The sequence below is a fragment of the Aulonocara stuartgranti genome (assembly GCF_965226115.1).
Source record: "Aulonocara stuartgranti genome assembly, chromosome: 19".
Taxonomy (NCBI): Eukaryota; Metazoa; Chordata; class Actinopteri; order Cichliformes; family Cichlidae; genus Aulonocara; species Aulonocara stuartgranti.
Window position 1 is genome coordinate 29037320 of NC_138955.1, and position 27370 is coordinate 29064689.

Here is a 27370-nt window from a genome sequence, read left to right on the forward strand (position 1 = left end):
CATGAATATCAACATGTAACTACATAAGATTTGACCTTCATACACGTGTCCATGACTGATTACTGTGTCATGGAAAGGATCTTCTATGGAAAAAGAAGGCATAACTATTACTTTGATGAATCCTTTATGTTAGCAGTTGTCAATCCTACCTGTAATTCTGGATTTTCTAAGGTGACATCCTCAACTTTAGCAGTCTGCACAGGGGAACTCGGGGCCATAGAGGAAGCAACCTATATAAATATTGTGTACAAGAAATACAAAAAATGTTATGCAAAATATTGGTCTTTATATATGAAAGATAAATTTGCGCAACATTTTATACCATCTTTGAAGATCTCTTGAAAGGAAATGGCTTGCGGAGTACTGTTACATATCTCCCCTTCTTTTTTTGGCGACGTTCCTTCCATTTTTCTTCGTCCACTCGAAATTTCTGAACCAAAAATATGAGTCATTGAACATTGTTTAGGAATTACAAGTGAAATGCTGTGACAACATTTTCCTTAATTTACAATACACCAAAACACACAAAAATGTCCAGTAAGACACACAGGTGCAAACAAGCTATAACATCACAATGTGGGGCACCTCAATATCCCACCACATCAAGAACACTTTTTTGTAATGTTCCATTTTGAAACGGCAAAGCATTGATGGACATCAGCCAGTCATTTTGCAAACCTTTCTTTGAAGCATTCTTTTTGAGTCTTCGTACTCCTTCAGCAGCGCTGTGTGACTGATTTGATACTGGACAACAAAGTCATCCAGCCTGGTGAGCCTTCCCGAACGTAGACGGATATGTTTCAGATCCCACTGGCTCTTCTCCATTATCCCCTGCATTTTATTATTCTCAGTGATATTCTGAAAAATCAAATTAAGAAATCATTAATTGTGATTTCTTTTAAAGATACACATTGTTGTGTGCAATGTTGTATGATCTGCAATACAGATGACTCCTCTGGACCCACTGTTTCTCAATCACACCACACAAATATGTATATATACTAAAAATCAGGTGTCTTACTTGTCTCTTGATCTTTCTTAAGGCATTGTATTTGTTGTGGTACTGCTCATACATTTTCCCAGTGCCATGTCTTCCAAGGTCACCTTTGGATTTTGAAGATTCGAATAATATTGATGTGTGTAATTTCATTTTATAAACTAATTACTTTTTTACTTTAAAATGGCTTACCTAACATTATTGCAGACCATAATCCAGAAAAAGGAAGAAGATATTTGCTGATGTGCTCCATGAGCCCCTTGCTGTAGTAAGGGTTTGCCTCACCATCCATCTCCAATGATGTGTTGGAAATGAGCTTCTTAAAATGTCTCCCAAAGAGGTTGTTTCCCTTGACTCCCTAGCCAACAGACAAAACAGAATAATTATGTGATTTGAACATTGTGTACACTCATCTTTCATATCTATAATCTAAAAACCCAACATTATGTTGTATAAAACATTTAAAATTACTTGTGACTTGTGATTATTATGCTATTCCAAAGTATTTAAAAAGATATATAAGAGGCAAAAGTTTAGCCTTTAGTTTTAATAAAAATTGACTTTGGTTTACCTTCAGGTCCTCATCAGCTTTTGAGTTTCTGTCATTGCCATCAACATCAACATTGGCTTTCTGCATGAACAACTGAAGGTTGTGAAAATGTTTTTCGACATTCTCACCACTACATGGACTCCCAAAAACAACTGCAGCACTTTGCACCATGTCAGTGAGGTCTTTCAATGAAGTCGCAGTAGTGAACACTCCAAAAGTGTGCATTGCAAGATGGTAGTTCTTTGGTGCACTGCAGTTAAAGAAAAAATTGTCTTTAAGTGTTTCCAAAACAGTAATAATGTTTTCCCAAATTGAAAAATGAAATGCCATGTCACATGTCATAATAAAAAAACAAACAAGTGAATACCGTATTAAAAGGACTACACTTACTACTTTTTACAGATCTCCTTAGCATTCTTCATAACATGACTAAGGCATCTGTGAAGAATTGGAACCTCGAAGTCTTCCTTGTTTCCTTTCCCCGAAGCGATGTTATAATAATGATTCATTGTGTCAGAGAGATTTTTTTTTGCAAAAGCTAAACAGATAGCTTGCATTAGGACCATAGATCCATCACACATAAGCATTAAAGGTGAACGGATGGCTTTGCGCCCAAAGGCCCTTGCAACATCAGTCAGAAATGCTTCCAAAAAATATTTGACTGAGGCAGTGGTATGGTCACAGGTTAAATATGTAGCCACTGGTAGGGGGGAGGATGTTTTCCGTGGATTTCTTACTACAAGTTCGTAAACATAGAAAGGAGGCGAACCCTTTCTTTTTTTCATGATACTTCCTGTAGCATCCAAATACACGATGTCCTCCCGACAGCGGCTCTGGAAGATCTCAATACTCCTGGAAGACCATAAAAAAACACATTTTGGATGTAACATTACTTTCTGCAATACATCCTCTGGGTTGTTCTTCTTGTTTGCCACCATTAACTGGAGACTCATAATCTCATTATGATGAAGACGACTTTTCTTTCTGATTTCCAAGGCTATGTTTCTCAACACTTGAGGAGTTGGAACTTCATCTCTACACCCCGATTGCACAACATCATCATCCATTTTGCTCATTTTTTCCAGATACATGGCTCTAGGTAATTGTTTTTCCAATTCATGGCCAATTTTATCTCTCTTATGAGCTCTTACAGGTCTTCTTCTTAGTTCATAGTGGTTGTGCACACACTCGAAACCTTGAAAATTGACTTTTGCCTTTAGATCTTCTTCATTATCTACAGTGACAGTGACAGTGACTGGACAATCCTCAAAACTGCAGTAACCCAGACACCAGAAGAAAGGGCCCTTTCTTACTGAGTCCAAAGCCTTGACTCTGTGCCTTTTGAAGGCAAAGGAACAATATGGAAACACAGTCCGTATTCCGTCTGAAATCAGATTTGTCCACTGTAGTCCCTTGTATCCTCTTTGGGATCTCTTATTTTTTATATTAGTCCATTCTTTCCTTTTCAGGAAAAAAAATTTTGTTGCAAGTGGGACCCTGACTCTTATGAATCCATCATCGGATGAGTTGCTGTTAGGCTAAAAAAGAGGAAAAAATTATTTTGTGAGAAAACATTTTGTCCATGTTACATAACTACTGTAATATCAGTAAATATACTTGAAATACTTGTGTATTTTAAGTATATTAACAACCAGTGTTTGTAATGTCATAATATATAGCAAACATTAATGTTGAGAAGTGTCATGAAATATAAATTTCATTCAATGTTACAACATTTGATAAAATTCTTTATTTAATTGTTTATTTTTTTTTAAAAATATATTTTTTATGTAATATAAAGTGGTCATTTAAACAATGATCCTAGTACCAATCATAACTTATGTGAAAGCATTTTTAATGATTGACCTGCTCAGGAGACAGCTGTCCATCCTCCTGCAAGGAGAAGACCGGTGACAGAGAAGCGGCAGCTGATAGTTCTTCTTCTGGTTGCTATTACATGAGTGGAGAGGTGTAACTTTAGTGTAATGACATGGAAGCGTTGAAGAGAATTTATGATAGTACAGACAGACTGACCTGCTCAGGAGACAGCTGTCCATCCTCCTGCAAGGAGAAGACCGGTGACAGAGAAGCAGCAGCTGATAGTTCTTCTTCTGGTTGCTATTACATGAGTGGAGAGGTGTAACTTTAGTGTAATTACATGGAAGCGTTGAAGAGAATTTATGATAGTACAGACAGACTGACCTGCTCAGGAGACAGCTGTCCATCCTCCTGCAAGGAGAAGACCGGTGACAGAGAAGCAGCAGCTGATAGTTCTTCTTCTGGTTGCTATTACATGAGTGGAGAGGTGTAACTTTAGTGTAATGACATGGAAGCGTTGAAGAGAATTTATGATAGTACAGACAGACTGACCTGCTCAGGAGACAGCTGTCCATCCTCCTGCAAGGAGAAGACCGGTGACAGAGAAGCAGCAGCTGATAGTTCTTCTTCTGGTTGCTATTACATGAGTGGAGAGGTGTAACTTTAGTGTAATTACATGGAAGCGTTGAAGAGAATTTATGATAGTACAGACAGACTGACCTGCTCAGGAGACAGCTGTCCATCCTCCTGCAAGGAGAAGACCGGTGACAGAGAAGCGGCAGCTGATAGTTCTTCTTCTGGTTGCTATTACATGAGTGGAGAGGTGTAACTTTAGTGTAATTACATGGAAGCGTTGAAGAGAATTTATGATAGTACAGACAGACTGACCTGCTCAGGAGACAGCTGTCCATCCTCCTGCAAGGAGAAGACCGGTGACAGAGAAGCAGCAGCTGATAGTTCTTCTTCTGGTTGCTATTACATGAGTGGAGAGGTGTAACTTTAGTGTAATGACATGGAAGCGTTGAAGAGAATTTATGATAGTACAGACAGACTGACCTGCTCAGGAGACAGCTGTCCATCCTCCTGCAAGGAGAAGACCGGTGACAGAGAAGCAGCAGCTGATAGTTCTTCCTGTTGAAAATGACATTACCCGTAACAATATTAATTTTAGGGATAATTTCAACAGTAACACATTGACTAAAATTTGGTATACCAACATATTTGATATCAAACACATAGAATTTTATGTATGGAACCTGCTCTGGTGGCTTTTGTCCATTATCTGAATCCCCTTCGACTGGTATAGACAAGTTCTGTAGAGAACAGGCATACATTTTTAATAAATTTGATTTTAACTAAATAATATATATATATAATAATATAGAATATATAATATATACAATATATATTTTTTAAAAATAAGTGAAAAGAACTAACCTGACGAAATGCATCACAAATTCTGTAGCGGTTATTTTTATTATTCTGAATACCAAGTGTCAGGCAAACTTGACCCCAGGGGCCTTCTTTATGAAGTGCATGGTCCTCCAGTTGCATGCCATGTTTTTTCAGCTGTTCCACAGTTTCAATAATTTCATTGATTGTGATCAGTTTATTTTTGTTCTAAAACAGAAGATATAGCATTTTCAGTTTTATTTTTCATGGAAAATGTATATGAAAGTAAAGAAGAAAAAAACACATACCCCAAATAAGCTGAAGCGGTAGACTCTAAATGTAAAAAAGAAAACATTACAAAGTCATTTATATCATTGATGAATATGAAATCATAACATTTTATAAATAATATGTATGATATTCTCAATGAATTGAGAACAATTTTAAATCAGTGCCACTAATTACAAAACTATCAACTTTGTTTCTATTCAAGTACTATTTGAACATGTTTTTGTGAAATGCAATGCCCCTGAAGAAAATGTGCAGCACTTGATGTTAAAAAATTCCCTCCTGCCTTCTTTTAATTCAATTCACACCCTTCACCCTGGGGACCGTTTAGTGCCACACCCCAAAAAATGCTATAAAAAATTTATATATTCATATATAATGTGAAACGTCAAATGTGAAACAAGGGCGCCACTTGGTGGACAAATAAAAAATTTACAACTCAAGGCCCCTAGTCCCAAACGAAACCTAAAATGAAATCATGACGATCACTTGAACGGTAATTATTTTGCCGTGAAAAATAGCGTTTATAATGGAAGTAAATTGGCACAAAACGGTCCCTAGGAAGGAGGGTGTGGGGATTTTTGCTGCTCAGCCATTTTAGATTGATTTAAGATATTCACCCTGAAATATTAAAATTGACAGTAAAAAACTATCTTTTGGCAAGTTCGGTTATATTCCACTGAACACAGTGGAAATGGCAGCCATTTAAAACATAAAAGTGGCACAAAAAGGTCCCAAGAAGGCAGGGTTTTTTATAAGCCATAGCCTGTTAGCAACAGATGTGCCTGTTATAGAACACGTGTTAATTAATTTCTGCGGTATGCTACAACTTTCCCTGAGTCCTGTGCGCAAATCTTTTTTTGTTTTTGCTCATAGCGAAACCTGTTATCGAAAAAAACCCCAGTAATAATATGGTGAAATAAATGTAAGATTAAGTGTTACACATAAGAAAAAAGACATTTTTACAATCAGAAATAAACTAGCTAATATCTTAGGCTAGGCTACAAGACTTGATCACTCAATTACATGTAATTGGAGATGAACTACTTAGTTAGCAAATTTTAAAAGTTAATATTTAAAGTTTATACGTAAAAAACGAACTCACCCCTTCTCCTTCTTCGGCATTTTTTCTGCACAAGACTGTTATGTTCAAAATGACATGTTTTCACCTCTAGTTTTTGGAATGTCGACAGAGTCAGACACTCAAAGCACGCATGTCCAGTAGTGTGCGGTATAGGCTCTCCAACAGATTTTGTTTTTTTTCAAGTGGACCATTATGGCTTTGCAATATTGCTCCACTTGATTAAAAATTTAAAATATCTCTATTTAATCAAACATTTTATTGTAAAATTTAAATTTGCAGTAAAAATCAAAGGAATAAACATAATTGGTTGATAGGAAATATTAAGAGTTAGACAAGAGACGTTCAAAAGACGGGAAAAAACAGAGGGGATGTGGGACGGTGACACAAGACAGTAAATTCCATTGGATTACCTACTGGAAGAAAAATGCAGAAAAGAAAACAAGCAAAAATATAACACAGTACACAACAGCAAGTATCACATCCACAACCTAGATAAGTATAAGTAACAGTAGATAATAAATATTGGTGTCAGCACAGCCCCTGCCAACAAACATTACCATCTACATGTATTTAAAATTGAGACGTGGGCACCGGCAACTTAGGAGAGGTTGAATACACAGACCATCCCTTGGACGCCATTCAGCATGCCCAGCACAAGTGATGTTGATGTATAGATTGTGGAATAAAATTGAGGTACAGGTGGTCAGAAGGGGACACAGCAGGAATGTCTCACACCCACCTCAGTGAAACAACTGTACGCCAAAGCCCTGCATGTGTGACGGTGTGATGGAGTGGGGATGAGGAGGGGAGGAAAGTGAAGGCAAAGTACTCTCTCGTGGGGCCAGGTCCCCCGCTTACCCAAGTAGTCACCCCTGGAAGCCACAGAGGCCCATCCGGACGGGGGCCTACATTAGCACCACCACCAAGCCCCACGGAGCCTTGGGTGGTGGGCGCACATCGTAACCCACCACAGAGGAAACTACATCCACCCAAACATTCAATAATCTCTCTGACTGCATAAGACAAAAGACACCACGGCTGAGTTTATTGTCCACCTCTGTACTAATTTTAAAGTTAAGTATTGGCTTTTTTTTGTGTGTTTTAAATGTGGTTAATACTTGACAAACAAAGTAAAAAGAAAAAACCAAAAAGAGAATTATAAATTAAAGGGCCTTGGAGATGTCATTCAAACTAACACCATTGCACATCAAAACATACATGTGAGTAACAGAAAGAATAAAAAAAAAACCATTTCAGAATAATTATAAAGTGGAATTACCCTTTGGAAACAGCAAAATTCTATTTAAGAGCATTTTGAAATCACTGAAAGTTAGGTCAACTATGGACAATTTGAAAAGTCTTTTATTTTGGAAGGCATAATCAGAATGACTTGATATTGATATGGTGTCACTGTGGGGTTGTATACTGTTGATCTAAGGTGGAATTACCCTGTGGAAACAAGAATTTTTCATTTTATAGCATTTTGAAATCACAGAAAGTTAGGTCAATTATGGACAATTTGAAAGGGCTTTTATTTTTGAAAGCAAAATCAGAATGACTTGATATTTATATGGTGTCACTGTGGGGTTGTATACTGTTGATCTAAAGTGGAATTACCCTGTGGAAACAGCAAAATTCTATTTAAGAGCATTTTGAAATCACTGAAAGTTAGGTCAATTGTGGACAATTTGAAAGGGCTTTTATTTTTGAAAGCAAAATCAGAATGACTTGATATTGATATGGTATCACCGTGGGGTTGTATACTGTTGATCTAAAGTGGAATTACCCTGTGGAAACAGCAAAATTCTATTTAAGAGCATTTTGAAATCACTGAAAGTTAGGTCAATTATGGACAATTTGAAAAGGCTTTTAATTTGGAAGGCATAATCAGAATGACTTGATATTGATATGGTATCACTGTGAGGTTGTATACTGTTGATCTAAGGTGGAATTATCCTGTGGAAACAGGAATTTTCCATTTTAGAGCATTTTGAAATCACTGAAAGTTAGGTCAATTGTGGACAATTTGAAAGGGCTTTTATTTTTGAAAGCAAAATCAGAATGACTTGATATTTATATGGTGTCACCGTGGGGTTGTATACTGTTGATCTAAAGTGGAATTACCCTGTGGAAACAGCAAAATTCTATTTAAGAGCATTTTGAAATCACTGAAAGTTAGGTCAATTATGGACAATTTGAAAAATCTTTTATTTTGGAAGGCATAATCAGAATGACTTGATATTGATATGGTATCACCGTGGGGTTGTATACTGTTGATCTGGAGTGGAATTACCCTGTGGAAACAAGAATTTTTCATTTTAGAGCATTTTGAAATCACTGAAAGTTAGGTCAATTATGGACAATTTGAAAGGGCTTTTATTTTTGAAAGCAAAATCAGAATGACTTGATATTTATATGGTGTCACTGTGGGGTTGTATACTGTTGATCTAAAGTGGAATTACCCTGTGGAAACAGCAAAATTCTATTTAAGAGCATTTTGAAATCACTGAAAGTTAGGTCAATTGTGGACAATTTGAAAGGGCTTTTATTTTTGAAAGCAAAATCAGAATGACTTGATATTTATATGGTGTCACTGTGGGGTTGTATACTGTTGATCTAAAGTGGAATTACCCTGTGGAAACAGCAAAATTCTATTTAAGAGCATTTTGAAATCACTGAAAGTTAGGTCAATTGTGGACAATTTGAAAGGGCTTTTATTTTTGAAAGCAAAATCAGAATGACTTGATATTGATATGGTATCACCGTGGGGTTGTATACTGTTGATCTAAAGTGGAATTACCCTGTGGAAACAGCAAAATTCTATTTAAGAGCATTTTGAAATCACTGAAAGTTAGGTCAATTATGGACAATTTGAAAAGGCTTTTAATTTGGAAGGCATAATCAGAATGACTTGATATTGATATGGTGTCACCGTGGGGTTGTATACTGTTGATCTAAGGTGGAATTATCCTGTGGAAACAGGAATTTTCCATTTTAGAGCATTTTGAAATCACTGAAAGTTAGGTCAATTGTGGACAATTTGAAAGGGCTTTTATTTTTGAAAGCAAAATCAGAATGACTTGATATTGATATGGTATCACTATGGGGCTTTATACTGTAAATACAGAGTGGAATTATCCTGTGGAAACAGGAATTTTCCATTTTAGAGCATTTTGAAATCACTGAAAGTTAGGTCAATTATGGACAATTTGAAAGGGCTTTTATTTTTGAAAACAAAATCAGAATGACTTGATATTGATATGGTATCACTGTGAGGTTGTATACTGTTGATCTAAGGTGGAATTACCCTGTGGAAACAAGAATTTTTCATTTTAGAGCATTTTGAAATCACTGAAAGGTAGGTCAATTATGGACAATTTGAAAAGGCTTTTATTTTTGAAAGCAAAATCAGAATGACTTGATATTGATATGGTATCACTGTGAGGTTGTATACTATTGATCTAAAGTGGAATTACCCTGTGGAAACAAGAATTTTTCATTTTAGAGCATTTTGAAATCACAGAAAGTTAGGTCAATTGTGGACAATTTGAAAGGGCTTTTATTTTTGAAAGCAAAATCAGAATGACTTGATATTGATATGGTATCACTGTGAGGTTGTATACTGTTGATCTAAGGTGGAATTACCCTGTGGAAACAGGAATTTTCCATTTTAGAGCATTTTGAAATCACTGAAAGTTAGGTCAATTGTGGACAATTTGAAAGGGCTTTTATTTTTGAAAGCAAAATCAGAATGACTTGATATTGATATGGTATCACTATGGGGCTTTATACTGTAAATACAGAGTGGAATTATCCTGTGGAAACAGGAATTTTCCATTTTAGAGCATTTTGAAATCACTGAAAGTTAGGTCAATTATGGACAATTTGAAAGGGCTTTTATTTTTGAAAACAAAATCAGAATGACTTGATATTGATATGGTATCACTGTGAGGTTGTATACTGTTGATCTAAGGTGGAATTACCCTGTGGAAACAAGAATTTTTCATTTTAGAGCATTTTGAAATCACTGAAAGGTAGGTCAATTATGGACAATTTGAAAAGGCTTTTATTTTTGAAAGCAAAATCAGAATGACTTGATATTGATATGGTATCACTGTGAGGTTGTATACTATTGATCTAAAGTGGAATTACCCTGTGGAAACAAGAATTTTTCATTTTAGAGCATTTTGAAATCACTGAAAGGTAGGTCAATTATGGACAATTTGAAAAGGCTTTTATTTTTGAAAGCAAAATCAGAATGACTTGATATTGATATGGTATCACTGTGAGGTTGTATACTATTGATCTAAAGTGGAATTACCCTGTGGAAACAAGAATTTTTCATTTTAGAGCATTTTGAAATCACAGAAAGTTAGGTCAATTGTGGACAATTTGAAAGGGCTTTTATTTTTGAAAGCAAAATCAGAATGACTTGATATTGATATGGTATCACTGTGAGGTTGTATACTGTTGATCTAAGGTGGAATTACCCTGTGGAAACAGGAATTTTCCATTTTAGAGCATTTTGAAATCACTGAAAGTTAGGTCAATTGTGGACAATTTGAAAGGGCTTTTATTTTTGAAAGCAAAATCAGAATGACTTGATATTGATATGGTATCACCGTGGGGTTGTATACTGTTGATCTGGAGTGGAATTACCCTGTGGAAACAAGAATTTTTCATTTTAGAGCATTTTGAAATCACTGAAAGTTAGGTCAATTATGGACAATTTGAAAGGGCTTTTATTTTTGAAAGCAAAATCAGAATGACTTGATATTGATATGGTATCACTATGGGGCTTTATACTGTAAATACAGAGTGGAATTATCCTGTGGAAACAGGAATTTTCCATTTTAGAGCATTTTGAAATCACTGAAAGTTAGGTCAATTATGGACAATTTGAAAGGGCTTTTATTTTTGAAAACAAAATCAGAATGACTTGATATTGATATGGTATCACTGTGAGGTTGTATACTGTTGATCTAAGGTGGAATTACCCTGTGGAAACAAGAATTTTTCATTTTAGAGCATTTTGAAATCACTGAAAGGTAGGTCAATTATGGACAATTTGAAAAGGCTTTTATTTTTGAAAGCAAAATCAGAATGACTTGATATTGATATGGTATCACTGTGAGGTTGTATACTATTGATCTAAAGTGGAATTACCCTGTGGAAACAAGAATTTTTCATTTTAGAGCATTTTGAAATCACAGAAAGTTAGGTCAATTGTGGACAATTTGAAAGGGCTTTTATTTTTGAAAGCAAAATCAGAATGACTTGATATTGATATGGTATCACTGTGAGGTTGTATACTGTTGATCTAAAGTGGAATTACCCTGTGGAAACAGGAATTTTCCATTTTAGAGCATTTTGAAATCACTGAAAGTTAGGTCAATTGTGGACAATTTGAAAGAGCTTTTATTTTTGAAAGCAAAATCAGAATGACTTGATATTGATATGGTATCACTATGGGGCTTTATACTGTAAATACAGAGTGGAATTATCCTGTGGAAACAGGAATTTTCCATTTTAGAGCATTTTGAAATCACTGAAAGTTAGGTCAATTATGGACAATTTGAAAGGGCTTTTATTTTTGAAAACAAAATCAGAATGACTTGATATTGATATGGTATCACTGTGAGGTTGTATACTGTTGATCTAAGGTGGAATTACCCTGTGGAAACAAGAATTTTTCATTTTAGAGCATTTTGAAATCACTGAAAGGTAGGTCAATTATGGACAATTTGAAAAGGCTTTTATTTTTGAAAGCAAAATCAGAATGACTTGATATTGATATGGTATCACTGTGAGGTTGTATACTATTGATCTAAAGTGGAATTACCCTGTGGAAACAAGAATTTTTCATTTTAGAGCATTTTGAAATCACAGAAAGTTAGGTCAATTGTGGACAATTTGAAAGGGCTTTTATTTTTGAAAGCAAAATCAGAATGACTTGATATTGATATGGTATCGCTGTGAGGTTGTATACTGTTGATCTAAGGTGGAATTACCCTGTGGAAACAAGAATTTTCCATTTTAGAGCATTTTGAAATCACTGAAAGGTAGGTCAATTATGGACAATTTGAAAAGGCTTTTATTTTTGAAAGCAAAATCAGAATGACTTGATATTGATATGGTATCACTGTGGGGCTGTATACTGTAAATACAGAGTGGAATTACCCTGTGGAAACAAGAATTTTTCATTTTAGAGCATTTTGAAATCACAGAAAGTTAGGTCAATTGTGGACAATTTGAAAGGGCTTTTATTTTTGAAAGCAAAATCAGAATGACTTGATATTGATATGGTATCACTGTGAGGTTGTATACTGTTGATCTAAAGTGGAATTACCCTGTGGAAACAAGAATTTTTCATTTTAGAGCATTTTGAATCGTTAGAAGATTAAGTCAAATATCGGCAATTTCAAAGGGCCATTACTATGAAAAGCAAAATCAGAATGACTTGATATTGATATGGTATCACTGTGAGGTTGTATACTGTTGATCTAAAGTGGAATTGCCCTGTGGAAACAAGAATTTTTCATTTTAGAGCATTTTGAAATCACAGAAAGTTAGGTCAATTATGGACAATTTGAAAGGGCTTTTATTTTTGAAAGCAAAATCAGAATGACTTGATATTGATATGGTATCACCGTGAGGTTGTATACTGTTGATCTAAAGTGGAATTACCCTGTGGAAACAGCAAAATTCTATTTAAGAGCATTTTGAAATCACTGAAAGTTAGGTCAATTATGGACAATTTGAAAAGGCTTTTATTTTTGAAAGCAAAATCAGAATGACTTGATATTGATATGGTATCACCGTGGGGTTGTATACTGTTGATCTAAAGTGGAATTACCCTGTGGAAACAGGAATTTTCCATTTTAGAGCATTTTGAAATCACTGAAAGGTAGGTCAACTATGGACAATTTGAAAAGTCTTTTATTTTGGAAGGCATAATCAGAATGACTTGATATTGATATGGTATCACCGTGGGGTTGTATACTGTTGATCTAAAGTGGAATTACCCTGTGGAAACAGGAATTTTCCATTTTAGAGCATTTTGAAATCACTGAAAGGTAGGTCAACTATGGACAATTTGAAAAGTCTTTTATTTTGGAAGGCATAATCAGAATGACTTGATATTGATATGGTGTCACTGTGGGGTTGTATACTATTGATCTAAAGTGGAATTACCCTGTGGAAACAAGAATTTTTCATTTTAGAGCATTTTGAAATCAATGAAAGTTAGGTCAATTATGGACAATTTGAAAAGTCTTTTATTTTGGAAGGCATAATCAGAATGACTTGATATTGATATGGTAACATCATGAGGTTGTATACTGTTGATCTAAAGTGGAATTACCCTGTGGAAACAGGAATTTTCCATTTTAGAGCATTTTGAAATCACTGAAAGGTAGGTCAACTATGGACAATTTGAAAAGGCTTTTATTTTTGAAAGCAAAATCAGAATGACTTGATATTGATATGGTAACATCGTGAGGTTGTATACTGTTGATCTAAAGTGGAATTACCCTGTGGAAACAGGAATTTTCCATTTTAGAGCATTTTGAAATCACTGAAAGGTAGGTCAACTATGGACAATTTGAAAAGGCTTTTATTTTTGAAAGCAAAATCAGAATGACTTGATATTGATATGGTATCACTGCGGGGTTGTATACTGTTGATCTAAAGTGGAATTACCCTGTGGAAACAAGAATTTTTCATTTTAGAGCATTTTGAATCGTTAGGAGATTAAGTCAAATATCGGCAATTTCAAAGGGCCATTACTATGAAAAGCAAAATCAGACTGACTTGATATTGATATGGTATTACTGTGAAAAAGACTGCGGTTGGAAAGTGTTGATACAAAGTTCAAATAGTATTTGGAAATACGACTTTTGCTTTTAAGAGCATTATGAATTCATTGAAAGAGTAGTTCAAAAATGAAGATTCACAGGGCTTTTACTTTGAAATCCAAAATAAGATGGCCTTGATAGTGACAGGGCACAATTAGGGTACAAGGCTGTGTCATGTAGATGTAACATTAGAGTTTCTAAAAAAAAAAAAAGGCCTAAATTATATGTTATTATGTTCTTAACATATCTGTTAATTCACTCGAAGTTGGCTTTTATTTTGAAATCCGGTTTCCACATCCATTCCCGTAATACTTTGAATACACAGGGAACGTAAAATCAACTGGAGGCTGGCTTGACTGCAAGTCTCGAATTGGAGGCTGGCTTGACAACTGAGCGAGAGGGGCTGCCATTGTATGTGTGTGTGTGTGTGTGTGTGTGTGTGTGTGTGTGTGGATAATAGCAAACACTGAAATACATTTTTTGCACGCAGGAATGAGTTTTGTTCGCTCAAATTCAGCTTTTCTTCGCTCAAAATAAATTTCTCCTCAAAATACATCATTTGCACCTGCAAACCTTTTTTACGTGCGCTCAGAATAGTGGCACAAAAATAACGCCATATTATTTTGACCCCGAAAATGGCGCATCAGGCCAAAATCCTTTCCACGCCCACCCCCGTGACATCACGCCCCAATGCCCTATGGTAACTAATGTTATAAAAATGTTCCGCCCCTAATGAGCATTTGAGCAGCCAATCAGAATCATCTATGTCATGTGATCATCAGTACAGCAGCAGATTGTTCTAGTGAGAGTTTCGAAGCACCATGGATGAAGGTAAATGCACCTTTCAATTGTTTGCCAACCGCCAATACGACTGTCAGAAAGAAAGAAAGAAGAAAGAGTTTGAAGGTACCAGCTCTCAGGTATGAAGCTAACTTTCAAAAGTTACATGAGTACAAACAGGTACCTTGTCGGGTTTTTTTCGTTTGCTTGTTTTTGGTTGGTTTTTTTTTTAACCCTGTCCTGTCTGGCTGTTTTTGTGGCACAAATATAACGGTGTAGAGAAAGAGTTGAGCGCGCACGGGCAGAAATGTTGAGAGCGCCAGCAACACGTTGTTAGCGAGCGCAAATGCAAAAACCGAGCGAGAGGGGCTGCTGTTGTGTGTGTGTTAGTGATGGGTCGTTCGCGAACGAAATGGCTCTTAGAGCCGTCTCTTTGACGTGAACGACGGGAGCCGGCTCCTTATCGCGAGCCGTCACGTGGTTTTTTTTCTCTCTCTCTCTCTCTCGCTCTCTCTCTCGCACGTTTTTCCGCTTCACTCTGCACGTGGGCAGAGGGGGGGAGGGGCGGTAGTTACTCTCAGTAGCACAGGAACAGCCAGAGGGAGAGAGAGAGAAAGAGAGCCAGGGATAGAAAGGTATAGTAATCATCCACAACTATTTTCGGTTGCAGATGATAAAGGATTCAGAAAGTTTATTCATGCGGGCCCATATGACAGAGAATATACATGTTCTTTTTGTTTTCATATTATAATTTATATTTAATTGTGTTGTGGTTTGCAGTGTTTTGTGTTGTTTTCACTTTAAATTTGTAAAAGGAAAAAGATGAAAATTTAAATAGTTAAAAGTTGAAATGTGAATAGTTGATTTTTGTATTATATGATTTATTTATTACATTTTATGTGGATTTTGCAGCAAAATTATCCACACCCACCGCCGCGCTATGAATTGTGGGATATATGGGACCACGAAGCGTGCACCGGACCACGCTTGATATTTGGGGAAATCGACGGCGCATTTGAAGTACGCTTCGAGTTGGGACAGTCGTCACGTGGCGGTGACGTAATCGCACTCAGAATGCGTACTTCAAGCGTGCGGTCTCTGAATTGGGACACAGCCCCAGTCTCCATTTCAACTTGTGTTGAAAGTGCGGACTTCAAATGATATTCTCTTAATTGTGTTAATAGGCCACGTAAAACCAGAGTTATGATTCGAAACAGTACAAACGGTGTTTTCTGAGGACAGCGCTACCAAACACTCTCCGTTGGCGACCAAAATTTTAAAAACAAAATTAAAAAAAAAAAAAAGGATGCATGTCTGCCATTACCTGCCAAAACCGGAAGTAACATAATATTTTGTGGGAAACGTAGTTTTTCCCCTCAGGGCCTTGATGAACCTATACTGGTGGTTTTAAGTTATGTCTGACATATGTCTGTGCAGTTTCTGGGATGCTTAGACCTCAAAATGCACTGTTGGAAATTATTTTATTTTCTATGTTTTGTTCTGTTACTTTTCTAAAAACAGATGGTGATCTTTTCTAAAAGCGATAGGACAGGTGTGGAGGAGAGTGAAGCAAGAGAATGGGTTCCTAAGGTGGGCAAGAAAAATCCAGCTAAGTTTCTGTAAATATGTTGTTTTCACACATCCATGGAAAATGAGCAAAATATATATTTTTCTGCTCTAATAACAGTCTGTGAGCTCATCTGAAGATGATGGGACAGATGACTGGAAACCCACACAGGATGAATCTGAAGGCTATTCAGAAGAGGAGGAAGAACAAGAACGTAAAAGGATTCCTAAGGTAGCCATGAAAAACAAAACTGGGTGTCCTATGCCACAAAGAGATGTGAAATTCATCCTCAGTTTCACTGCTTCCACAATCTATACATTCAACAAAATATGTCTTTGTATTCTTCTACGTCACATGGTCAGCTCATATGTATGGAACACCAGGACTGCCATAATGAATTAATTAAATACACCATTAGATAATTAATTAAATGTGGCAATAATTAATTAAAGAGAAGATTTAGAAGAAGATTAGAAATGAGTGATGATGGGAAACCTCCACCAGATAAATTTAAAGACAACTGAGAAAAGATGAGTTTAAGGAAGAGGTGAGTTAGCTCCAGTCCATTTTTAGTGAGGTCATGAGGAGGAGTAGTAGTGGGTTTCGTACACAAGATGAATTCAAAGACAGTATATATATTCAAAGAAATATAAAGGTCAAATCAAAAGTAGTCAGAATTACTAACAGTACTGCAGATAATTTATTTTCATTGGCATTTGTAAATATTAAGTAAGAGTAAGACAAAAAATAAAACTTTTTTAGTAGTTGTATGCGTCTTCTTTTTGTGTACAGGGGGCGTTCGTGAGCAGTGAGTTGCCGCAGAGGACAGAGGAACGGCAACAGGTTGCTGTCGCCTCAAAGTCTCAAAGGCATCACTATGTCAGAAATGGACACAAGTGTCCCATATGTGGACGTGTATATGCTGACTTCATCTACAGTTCACAGGGTGAGTAACGTGATCCCGCTGTGACACGCCTCCCTGCAGCAGCCATGTTGGTGACTCTGTCTCACATTATTTCAGATCAGAGTTTCCAGACCTCCGGAGTTTACAGCGCCACTGAGACCTCCACCAATCAGGTAAGAGCTGACCTCTGCCTCTGTCTCCTGTTAGTGTGATGCAGGTCAGCATAATGTTGCACATGAAAATTGGTTTGAAATTTGCACGTGTGAAGAGGTCATGTGATCAGTGACCCCATGAAGCTGTAATCAGTCTGTTTCTATTTTATTTTGAAAGGATGAGCAGGAAGGAGGCGTGGCTGACTCTCCCACGAGATCAGACGTGAACTTCAGCTACAGCCAGCAGGTACGTCCCGCAGCGTAGCTTGAAGGTGACATCATCGCGTGTGTGACAGCGGTGCCAGGGTAGCTCAGTGGTTGGCGCTGCTGCCTCACAGTCTGAGCGTCTCGTTTCAGACCCGGGGAAGTTCAACTTCCTGCTTCAGACTTCAGGAGAATATTGTTGCGACCGCGCCACAGACTGCAGCTGCCATCTCTGCTCCGCCTCGTCTCGGTGGGCGGCGATAAGCTGGACAGAGAACAGCTCTAAACATTGTTCGTCCAATCAAAAACCTGTACAGCAGGCCTAAAGCGCCTGTCCAACGTCATCCTCCAGAGGTCGCAACCTCTGAAGGTAATGGTGCTTGGACTTTGAGCACTTCCTGTTCCTGTGACGCGCCGAGCTCTCTTCTTCTCTTGGTTTTGGTCTAACGGCAGTCGGGACAAAGTCTGAGTGTGTATTTCCTGTTTCTGTTCAAAAACATAAACGCATTCATTCCTTTCTTCATACGGGAACAGGGATATCTGCATCTGACTGAAAGGAGTATTCCTTTTTCTCTTATGTCCATCACACTTTTTCTAGGATAGACTACTTGACTAGTATTGCATGTGCCTGTGAATACCGTGCCATAGTTATATCAGACCACGCCCCTTTAATTCTGACTGGCTATGCCTGACTTACCTAGAACAGACAGGAGTTGGCGTTTTAACCCCACACTACTATCTGATCAGTGTGTTGAGCAGTATGTGTAGACTGCAGAGTCCTCCAGTATTACTTCAATTTGGGCATCCAGGTAAGAGACACCTGAACAGTAAACAGCAGTCTTTGAAGCGGCGCTGACAGGTGAAGGTGAGACGCCTGAATGAACTCACGGAGCATCACAGAATGTTGATTCTGTTCTGGACGTTTTCAGTGGGAGAAACCTTTCGTTATCATCCAGGTGATCCTTCAGTCTCAGCTGACTGCAGGTTTCCGACCTATAAACGGGACATAATGACTGAAACTAGCTCAGCTCCTCCACTGGCAGATCTGTTTTAGCAGCAGAAGTCTGAGTGCACCTGAGTCACTTGCAGGTGTGGTAAACATCTTCCAAGGGCACTCTGATCACCTGGGTCCTGTGGAGGTCATGTGACTGGTGTTCCTCTCCTTTAACCTGTGGCTGCCGTTTCAAAGAGACACACGTTTCCTTCAGGTTCTTTGAATGTTTATAGATGATTCTGCAGGTGTTTCAGGTTCAGGTGATGACATGATGCTGTGAATTTGTCATGTGACCGTCATGTGACCATCTGTCTCCTCAGTGGTACCATCAGAGCTGCTGGAAGCAACAGCAGCAGCTGTATCCCGCCTCCTCACCTGAGACTGCCTACCCCTACCAGCCCTACACGCCCTACCTGGGCCAGGAGCCCCCTCTGCACGGTAAGAGTGATCGGTTCCAGCAGGTGGTGCTGCACTTCCTCCACCTGTATACAAAAGATGCAAGTTTCATCTTTTAGCTGAGCCTTCACTTCCGTAGCGAAGCCTTTCACAATAAAACAGTGCGATCAGGTAGGAGGCAACTGTGGGGAACACATGACTAACAGGAAGATGTGTGCAGTGATGTCATTACAGCATGGATGGTCCCTCAGGTGTTTTAATTTAAGCTCCGCCCCCTTTACTGTGACTTGATCTGTCCCATCTTCCGTCCCCAGCTGCCTCCCAGCCGTTCTCTGAGACTGGGCGGATCTCCCATCAGCCCGCCAGCTCCTACCCAGAATCCTCCAGGTCTGCAGATGGACAGACAGAGGGACGCAACGGCGGTCAGTACTTTACCTTTACCTTTGGAGTGCACACGCTGCCAAAACAGGAAGTGTTTGTCAATAAAACAGTGTAGAAGTGCCGGAGGTCAGCAGGTCTGTTGGTGAAGCTTTACAGCTGCATAATGGTGAGAGTGGCGCAATGAGGACGGAAGGGTGGGGCAAACCCTACACCATCCAGCTGTCACATTCCTGTACCCAATGACTACTGTATTGTTATTAAGGTGAAATTTGACTGGATGAACATAGCAAACAGGCGTGGCAACAGACAGGAAGTGCGGTGCAGTAATTCTGGAGTCAGATGAAGGCAGAAGCACAATGGGCCAATTGCAGGCGCTGTTAGTCATTGGTCAGGTCACATGATTAGTGTGCCTCCACATTAAAACCCAAATTTTCTGCATTATAAACGAATTTACTTTGAAAATAAAGGCATGTGGTTTGTCTCCTCAGGTGTCTCCATGGAAAGCTCCTCCTCCATCAGTCCTACTCCTCCAGGCTCCGCCCCCTCCTCTGCTCTCCTCTACCCAGATCAGTCGCCCCTCCCTCCTCTCCCACTGCTCCACCTGCCATATGAAGCTCCACCCCCAAGCACCTACCTGACTACAGCCCCTGCACCTCCTCTTCCACATCCCGCCCACCACCCTCACCACTCTTCCTACCACCCATACAGGCCAATATCGACTGGAGGCCACGCCCCACGACTCTACTGCCCTGCCCCCAACCCTTCTCATGTTGTTGGATACATTGCTGCCCCGCCCCCTCACCACACAGACACACTCTACATCCCACCCACTATGTAACGTGCATATTAGCTCAAGGCTAAAACCCCTTTTGTTTTGAATTAGTGGTAACATTATTATGAACACTTTTCCTGCAGCAAGACTTTCAAAATTAAAGTTAGGATTTAAAGGTAAATATTGGCTGGATGTTAATGGATGTTGCTGTTGGTTAAAATTCATGTTCAGCCAATGGTAGTGGTGGGTGTGACCAGTCCCTATTTGTGGAGGGATCTTTGTGTTGATGTTTTGTTTTTTGGGTTTTGGGTGAATAAAGTTTGTTTCACCAGCAGATGGCGTTTTTGCTTCATCACATGACTATTGTCCAGCTAACAGTCCCAAACATCAACTTCCTGTTTTTTATGCTTTGAGCAAACAGGAAGTAAAATAATAAAGCCAGAAAGGTGCGATTCTCCACAGGACGTGAGAGATGGGGATCAGAGGGGAGTTACAGGTGATAGGTCGTCATCTCTGGCGAGGGGGCAGCGCCTCAGTGTGTCAGTTTGAGCTCTCAGGTAGAAAACTCTCACCTGTGCAGGTTAGGGGTGAGTGTGATTCATAGCAGCAGAAAATTTGAGAGCTTTGGAGGCTGACTCTGATTTTCTTAGTTTCCATGGAAACTAAAATCAATAAAGGCATTTTTTTCCATTACAGCTGCTGTGACACTGAAGTTCAGTAAGTAATCTGATTACACTGAGACAAAGGTTGATGGATGTTTGAACGACTACTTTGTCCAGACCTGTGATGAGCAGCGAAGCCTGAGACGACTCCCCCCACCCCCACTGAGTCGCCTGTTGTCATTTTTAAACCTTTATTGACACAGGAAGTGGCGTCACAGCCAAGAATAGAAACGCGGTGATGGAGGGACGTCCCTCAGCCCAGGAACTCTTTATCTGGATTTGCTTATGGTGACATCATCATTCGGGATGAGCTCACGTGGATGTAGCTGCTCCATCCACCGCCGCTTGTTTCATAGAGAAAAGCGCCACAGGTTGTATGAAAATCTGCAGATGGCGTGTTGACTCAGCCTGATACATGTTTAAATTATACTGTATGTGTATTGATCACTGTGGGTTTTTATAGATCTGATTGGTTAACGGGTGCTGGTTTCATACCTGCTGATAAGTTACCATGGTAACTTTTGATAGGAAGCACCTTCAGAAAAGCCTGAGTTACGTGCAGTTACCTGGATTAGAGGTCGGTTTGTGTGCTTATCCATTTGTTTTGTTGATGGAACCATGAATTCTGCAGTTTACCATCCTCTGGTTTAGTCAAAGTCCTGACGGCTTCATGCTCTAAAACCCTCCAGTGTGACTGAATTACAACAATTCTGCACAGACTGTTTTCTAAAACAGCGAGAGAACAATGAGCAGAACAGCAAGCATAGCAAAATATTACCTTTTAATTTCAGTGTAACATACAGCCGCCTGATAACAGCACCACAGGTAGGTTATTTACACAAACACTGGACGTTTGGAAGGTGCCCTTATTAACCCACCGGCAACAGTTGCCGTTTTAACCCCCACACATCAACAAAATTAAACATACAGTCAGTAGGACAAGTCTAAGGAGTGAAATGCATTCACTTATTTTGCTGCGAAAAATCTGGGATTAGACGGGTTCCATCATTTCAAAGAAACAAAGAACTGGACAGGTTGGACTTTTATCGAGCTGCTGTGAAGCCTCTGGTGCTCCGGGATGACGGCCCCAGGAGCTCAGATCATTGGTCTGACCCCCACCCCACCCTCAGAGATGGAAGACCTCGCTCGACCCCAAAAATCAGGTGTGCTGATGACATCACAGTGACCTGATCTGAGGTCAGCGCCACCGCTCTGATCACAGATCAATGATCAGCTGTAAAAACCAAAGTACTATGACAGAGAAGTAGCTCCAGCATCGGCCTCAGTGCCCGGGTAGGTTACGTATGTGTTGTCACGGGAACAGTTTTGCTGGGATCTCTATGGTCCAGAGGTCGCGACCTCCCAGAGCTCTCAGTGGGGCCTTCAGCCAGCGAGGGTTGGACAGGTTAGTCAGGTGCTTCTCCTGCAGACCAATCAGCACGGCCGACTGCTCCAGGCACTGTAGGTCCTTCCCCTGGAGGGAGGCGGGGCAAAGCCAGGTCTGGCCCACATCCACCAATCCTAAAAGAGACCACAGGGTTCGTTCAGGGATGTGTAAATGTGGCAGAGTAAATAGTGATTCTAACCTGCCACCACGCCGCGGCCGAACCGCTCCCCGGACTCCAGAAGTGCCTCAATCTGTCCATCCCCAGCAGGCCGCTTAGCACCGCCCACCACTCCAACCCCTCCCAGTCACGCTGAGCCACGTGGACCGCCAGCGTCTGGTTCTCCAGTGGAGCGAGCAGCGGCCTCCAGCGGCTCTCCACCGTCTTTACCCCGTCCAGAACCAGGCCGGCATACGGCTGCCGGTGTTCCAGATCTACTGGCGTTTAGATCAACTGGCGTTGGTCGAACAGATGTGTGGCAGTCTTGCGTTTCAGTAGCTCCTACCGACAAACCAGCAAAAAAAAGCCAAATGTGTCATCTGTGACACTTGTGAGGTTGTCTCAAACACACTCCGTCAGTCTTGATGCTGTTGAACAACAAAATGTTTAAAAATGTGGCGAGTTTACCTGGTGATATCCTCGTGCGCCACGCGATCGCGAAAACAGCAAACAATTAACACCATGCCGTTGTTGTTCACGGGACAGCAAGAGTAAACGATCGGGAGACTCTTGTCGTCGTTATCGTTCCCCTCGCACGGTTTATTTCTCCGAATTCAGCGTTTTTGCTTCACAACTACAGCGTGCAGTTTACTTTGTGCACTAACATGGAGTCGAGTCAACCAGCGCCACCTCTGGCCAAGTGCCACAGCCTACAGCCAGATCAACCTGTGACACACATCTGCACCACGTTTGAATTCGTGTCATGCACATTTGTACCTTTCAATTGTGTCTGTTTGTGCGTCATGCAAATAAACCTTTGGAAAGAATGAAATGATATCATATATTCCTTATTGGCCTACATTTGTACAAAATTCCAAATTATATACACAAAGTCATAGAAATCACCACTCCAATTGGTCATCATGATTTTAATATTCTCTTTTTCCATAACAATGAAATACACCTTGGACAAATATGACACATCAATATTTCATTAGTGTTGTCACATCACATCCTGTAAGCATCGTCTGTCTGTGTCTTTTCCCTGAAAATGAATATTTCCAGCCAATATAGGCAATTCATCAACATGGCTGGAGTTATATACAGTCTGTATAAGTGTGGTTAATCTAATGAAGATTTGTAAGGAGACGGCAGTTACTGTGAATTCACAGCAGTTACACAGTGATTAGTAATAAACAGCCAGTGAGAGTGAGTGGATATGACTGTTCCCACCACTAACACATGACCATAGGCCACTACTAGATTAACTTGTGACACATCTGCACCTGCTGCTATGATCACATTGAGTAGAGGCTGAGTGGCTGCACTTACCCCTGGTACATCCAAATCTACCCACAAACATGTTGAAAGATGCAATGCCAGCAATGTGGATTGTCAACACTGAAAACAATCAGTAAGCAAAGACAACAGGGATCATTTGTTTCTGTTTATTTAGCACCCACAACATTTGTAGTCGCCTTCTGCACAGGGGAAGTCCACACACACCGTGTGGTACCACTTTCCACAGAAGGTGCAATCTGCAAGATTGAATGAGATTGTCAGGGTCATTGTCTGACTGTTTATTACTAATCACTGTGTAACTGCTGTACATTCACAGTAACTGCCATCTCCTTATAAATGTTTATTAGATTGACCACACTTATGCAGACTGTATATCACAACCAACTCTAACATGTTTGTTTGCAGAGGGCAGACACAGACAGACTACGCTAACGACATGTGATGTTACAACACTGGTGAAATATTAGTGTGTTCACGACATTTTTCGTATGGGCAAAAGTATTGATATCAGGATGGTGATTCTTATGTGTATGTCATTTGGCATTTTGTACAAATGTAGGCTGATAATAAATACATGATATCATTTCATTCATTTCAAAGGTTTATTTGCATGACGCACAAACAGACACAATTGAAAGGTACAAATGTGCATGACACGAATTCAAACGTGGTGCAGATGTGTGTCACAGGTTGATCTGGCTGTAGGCTGTGGCACTTGGCCAGAGGTGGCGCTGGTTGACTCGACTCCATGTTAGTGCACAAAGTAAACTGCACGCTGTAGTTGTGAAGCAAAAACGCTGAATTCGGAGAAATAAACCGTGCGAGGGGAACGATAACGACGACAAGAGTCTCCCGATCGTTTACTCTTGCTGTCCTGTGAACAACAACGGCGTGGTGTTACTTGTTTGCTGTTTTCGCGATCGCGTCACGCATGAGGATATCACCAGGTAAACTCGCCACATTTTTAAACATTTTGTTGTTCAACAGCATCAAGACTGACGGAGTGTGTTTGAGACAACCTCACAAGTGTCACAGATGACACATTTGGCGTTTTTTTGCTGGTTTGTCGGTAGCAGCTCCTGAAACGCAAGACTGCCACACATCTGTTCGACCAACGCCAGTTGATCTAAACGCCAGTAGATCTGGAACACCGGAACAACAGGCACGGCACCTGCACCGCCATGTCTGCAAAACAAGCGCACCCAAACAGGACGCACTTTTCAGAGGTATGAAACATTTTCAGGGTTTTTTTTAGCCCCTTTTGCATTAGTGCCTGCTCGACTCGCCACAACTCGACTACACTGGGTTTCCACTATAACCAATACCATCTAATATGGGTGCTCGTTGTTATAGCAACGTGTAATCTTAATTAAAATGTGACATGAATGCGGGGGCTGTTTGTCAGATTCCGGGAGCATGGCGTTGTTTCTTGGAGCAAACCGTCCTAGTGTACATTCCTGCGGTCACACAATAATTCCAGCAGAAATTTAAGTAGATAGGGCGGGTTGCCACTTAATTTTGTGTTGTGCACATGCGCAGAAACAACAGGTAGGATGGTTTGTGAGGTCGCATGGATTCCCAGAACACATTTCTCTCATTTTTTTGTGAAGTAGATGTTCTCATGACCTATCGAGTGATGCCACTGACCAGCCAATCAGTGGCATGCTGTCCGATGACGTAATAGTTTAATACCTGCTCGGATCGCTTGGAACCCGTCCGAGCAGGTACTAAAGCAGTACCAGGAACTAGTGATGTGACGTTCTGTGTCGAGGCTTCAAAGCTTGTGTCGAGTAATTGAGGGGGCGTTTCCGCGATGCGCGTATCGAGGCTTGCTTCATTTACGGGAGGAGCTGAAAAGACAGTGTCACTATAATTATCGTGCGAGTTACAGGTTTTTCACAATTTGCCTCAAAGTGACACAAGGTCTAAAAACTCCCCATTCAAAGTCTCAGAGCTAAAATACTGAAACTGAAGGCATTTTCTGTAACTTTATTGCAGTTTATTGTTTGATAACAGCATTTTGGTTATTTTGTAAGTGATTTAAGTGTTACTCACATCCTGTCACTGCTGAGATTTCTTCTGCTATGATGGGTCATTGGAGTTTAACTGCCTAACAGTTACATTTATTTCTGTACCTCAATAAATCATGCTCAGTTTTTCCACATGATCTCTCCTTATTGAACTGCTTTTGTAGATAAGCTTCAAGCCAGAAAGCAACAACACCTAAACCAAAAATATTATCATCAGAAGTGAGAAAGTGTCTGGACTATCTCCAGCTGCGTTGCATGTATTAAAGATAACTTCAGACACTGTCTGGTTGTCATGTCTGAAACAGGCTGTACAGTCACACAGATAAAAGACAGCAGTCATGTTTCTAATATTACAAATCAACCAGAAAGATTATGAAGATAAAAGCTGTGAGACCCCACTAGAGAACGGATGGCTTGTTATCATTACATGAAGTGATTTAGAAATAAGCTGCCAAGTGGCTGCTGTGGCTGCTGCTGCTGCTGTTGCCTTTCTAAGATGCCCTCCACAATCTTCTCTATTGAGACTTGTGTCAGTGGTGTAGACAGGGCAGGAGGAGGCGGGTTAAAGACGGCAGGGCTCTATGGTGACTACAGGGACACTAGTTGTTTCACTGCCTTCAGTTAAAGACTGCCACAGCAGCTGCTGGGCAGCCACAGGTTTTGGAACAGAGGGTGGGGGCTGAAGGGCAGCTGGTTCATCTTTTCTCAGAGTTTTGTGTTTGTCCCAGTTCAGAGGGACTGGACGGCAGCCTGGCTCTCTGTATTCAAGCCCAAATTGCTCTCCAGTGTCTCTGTCAGAGAGGTGAAGTGCAGTGTACTTCTCCTGACCAGTCACTCTTCTGGAGGCTGCATTAAACTCCACCACTAGAGCTGGATCAAAAACACAAGGTAGCATGACACCTGGCTGCTTAAGCTCCACCAGTCGTTGGTAGTTCCATCGTGCCACCCCTGTGATGCCCTGGGCCTGGAATAGTTCAGTGGAAACGTGAGTCCCGGTGATCCACTGGGCCTGGTGGAAATGATAACCCTCCTGCTGTGAAGTGCCTCGGACAGGAATCCAGATGGGGACCTTGGCACCTTCACCAGGGACATGGTTAAGCTGAAGAGTCCCACCGTACCTAAACATTACACCCTCTGAGAGTTCAGGGTCACTTAGGCAGCCACGCAGAATGTGCACTGCGTCACGTCTTCAGCATGGATGGCTTGAAGAGTGGGACGTTGTTGGGGTCTGTGGCCAGGTGAAAATGGTTCAGGACCTTTTCCACTCTGTTCAGCAGCTCAGTGGGTTGTGGTATTTGGATCCTGCAGTGCTCCCTTATGTGTTGCTTTGTGGGATTAGCAGGATGGATGCCACAGAACTTATAAGCATCCTGGAGCCTCTTCAGGTCTGCCTGATCAACCACTGAGAATGCCGCAGAGAGAAGCTGGCAGAAAGTGCTGAACAGAGGAAGATGCTCAGAGGTACACTCCCACAAAAATCGCCTCAGGCAGTGGAACAGGTCCAGTTTTACAATAATGTTCTTGTTGTAGTGGGTTCGAGAGGCACAGCTGTTTGCCACTGGTCCAGATGTGGCCGCAGCAACAACAGCAGGAGTGGTTTTTCAGGCATCCCACGATAGATTTTCGACAGGGATGCAGTCTGGGATCTTAAATGGAGCACAGCAATCCCTAAATGTAAGAAATACAAATACATGTAA

At 40.2% G+C, this 27370-nt stretch overlaps 2 protein-coding genes and 2 long non-coding RNA genes across 5 annotated transcripts; 2 read left to right on the forward strand and 2 right to left on the reverse strand.

The window, feature by feature from the left end:
• Window positions 1–1021: 1021 nt before the first annotated feature.
• LOC309695603 lies at window positions 1022–1624 on the reverse strand. The gene is made up of 3 exons (XR_014273190.1): window positions 1569–1624; window positions 1190–1355; window positions 1022–1104 (listed from the first exon to the last, which is right to left on the reverse strand). It is a non-coding gene; the product is annotated as an uncharacterized lncRNA (long non-coding RNA).
• A 13149-nt stretch (window positions 1625–14773) lies between these two features.
• Window positions 14774–20357, forward strand: LOC309695576 (uncharacterized protein). 2 transcript variants are annotated; one of them, XM_082516317.1, is made up of 9 exons: window positions 14774–14905; window positions 16287–16355; window positions 16453–16563; window positions 17125–17278; window positions 17354–17409; window positions 17567–17635; window positions 18907–19024; window positions 19297–19404; window positions 19852–20357. In XM_082516317.1, the coding sequence occupies exons 1-9, from the start codon at window positions 14807–14809 to the stop codon at window positions 20199–20201; spliced, it is 1134 nt and encodes a 377-aa protein (XP_082372443.1). In that variant the 5' UTR covers window positions 14774–14806; the 3' UTR covers window positions 20202–20357. The 2 variants fall into 2 exon arrangements, with proteins under 2 accessions (XP_082372443.1, XP_082372444.1); XM_082516318.1 differs by having other exon boundaries at window positions 14781–14816.
• A 1204-nt stretch (window positions 20358–21561) lies between these two features.
• Window positions 21562–22602, reverse strand: LOC309695384 (EOLA-like protein; the record flags this gene model as incomplete). The annotated part of the gene is given in 3 exon segments (XM_082515997.1): window positions 21562–22318; window positions 22384–22437; window positions 22440–22602. Coding segments are annotated over 3 exon segments (426 nt in total), but the record flags the coding sequence as incomplete, so codon positions are not given.
• LOC309695596 lies at window positions 22603–27278 on the forward strand. Its single transcript, XR_014273180.1, has 3 exons — window positions 22603–24590; window positions 24717–24869; window positions 27204–27278. It is a non-coding gene; the product is annotated as an uncharacterized lncRNA (long non-coding RNA).
• The last annotated feature ends 92 nt before the right edge of the window (window positions 27279–27370 follow it).

Excerpts from the sequence above, each read along its gene's own strand:
- LOC309695576 (XM_082516317.1), top strand. The coding sequence starts at position 14,807 with ATGGATGAAGGTAAATGCACCTTTCAATTGTTTGCCAACCGCCAATAC. Across the intron at positions 16,356-16,452 it reads CAAGAGAATGGGTTCCTAAG|TCTGTGAGCTCATCTGAAGA; the intron begins GTGGGCAAGAAA and ends CTCTAATAACAG. Across the intron at positions 17,636-18,906 it reads ACTTCAGCTACAGCCAGCAG|TGGTACCATCAGAGCTGCTG; the intron begins GTACGTCCCGCA and ends CTGTCTCCTCAG.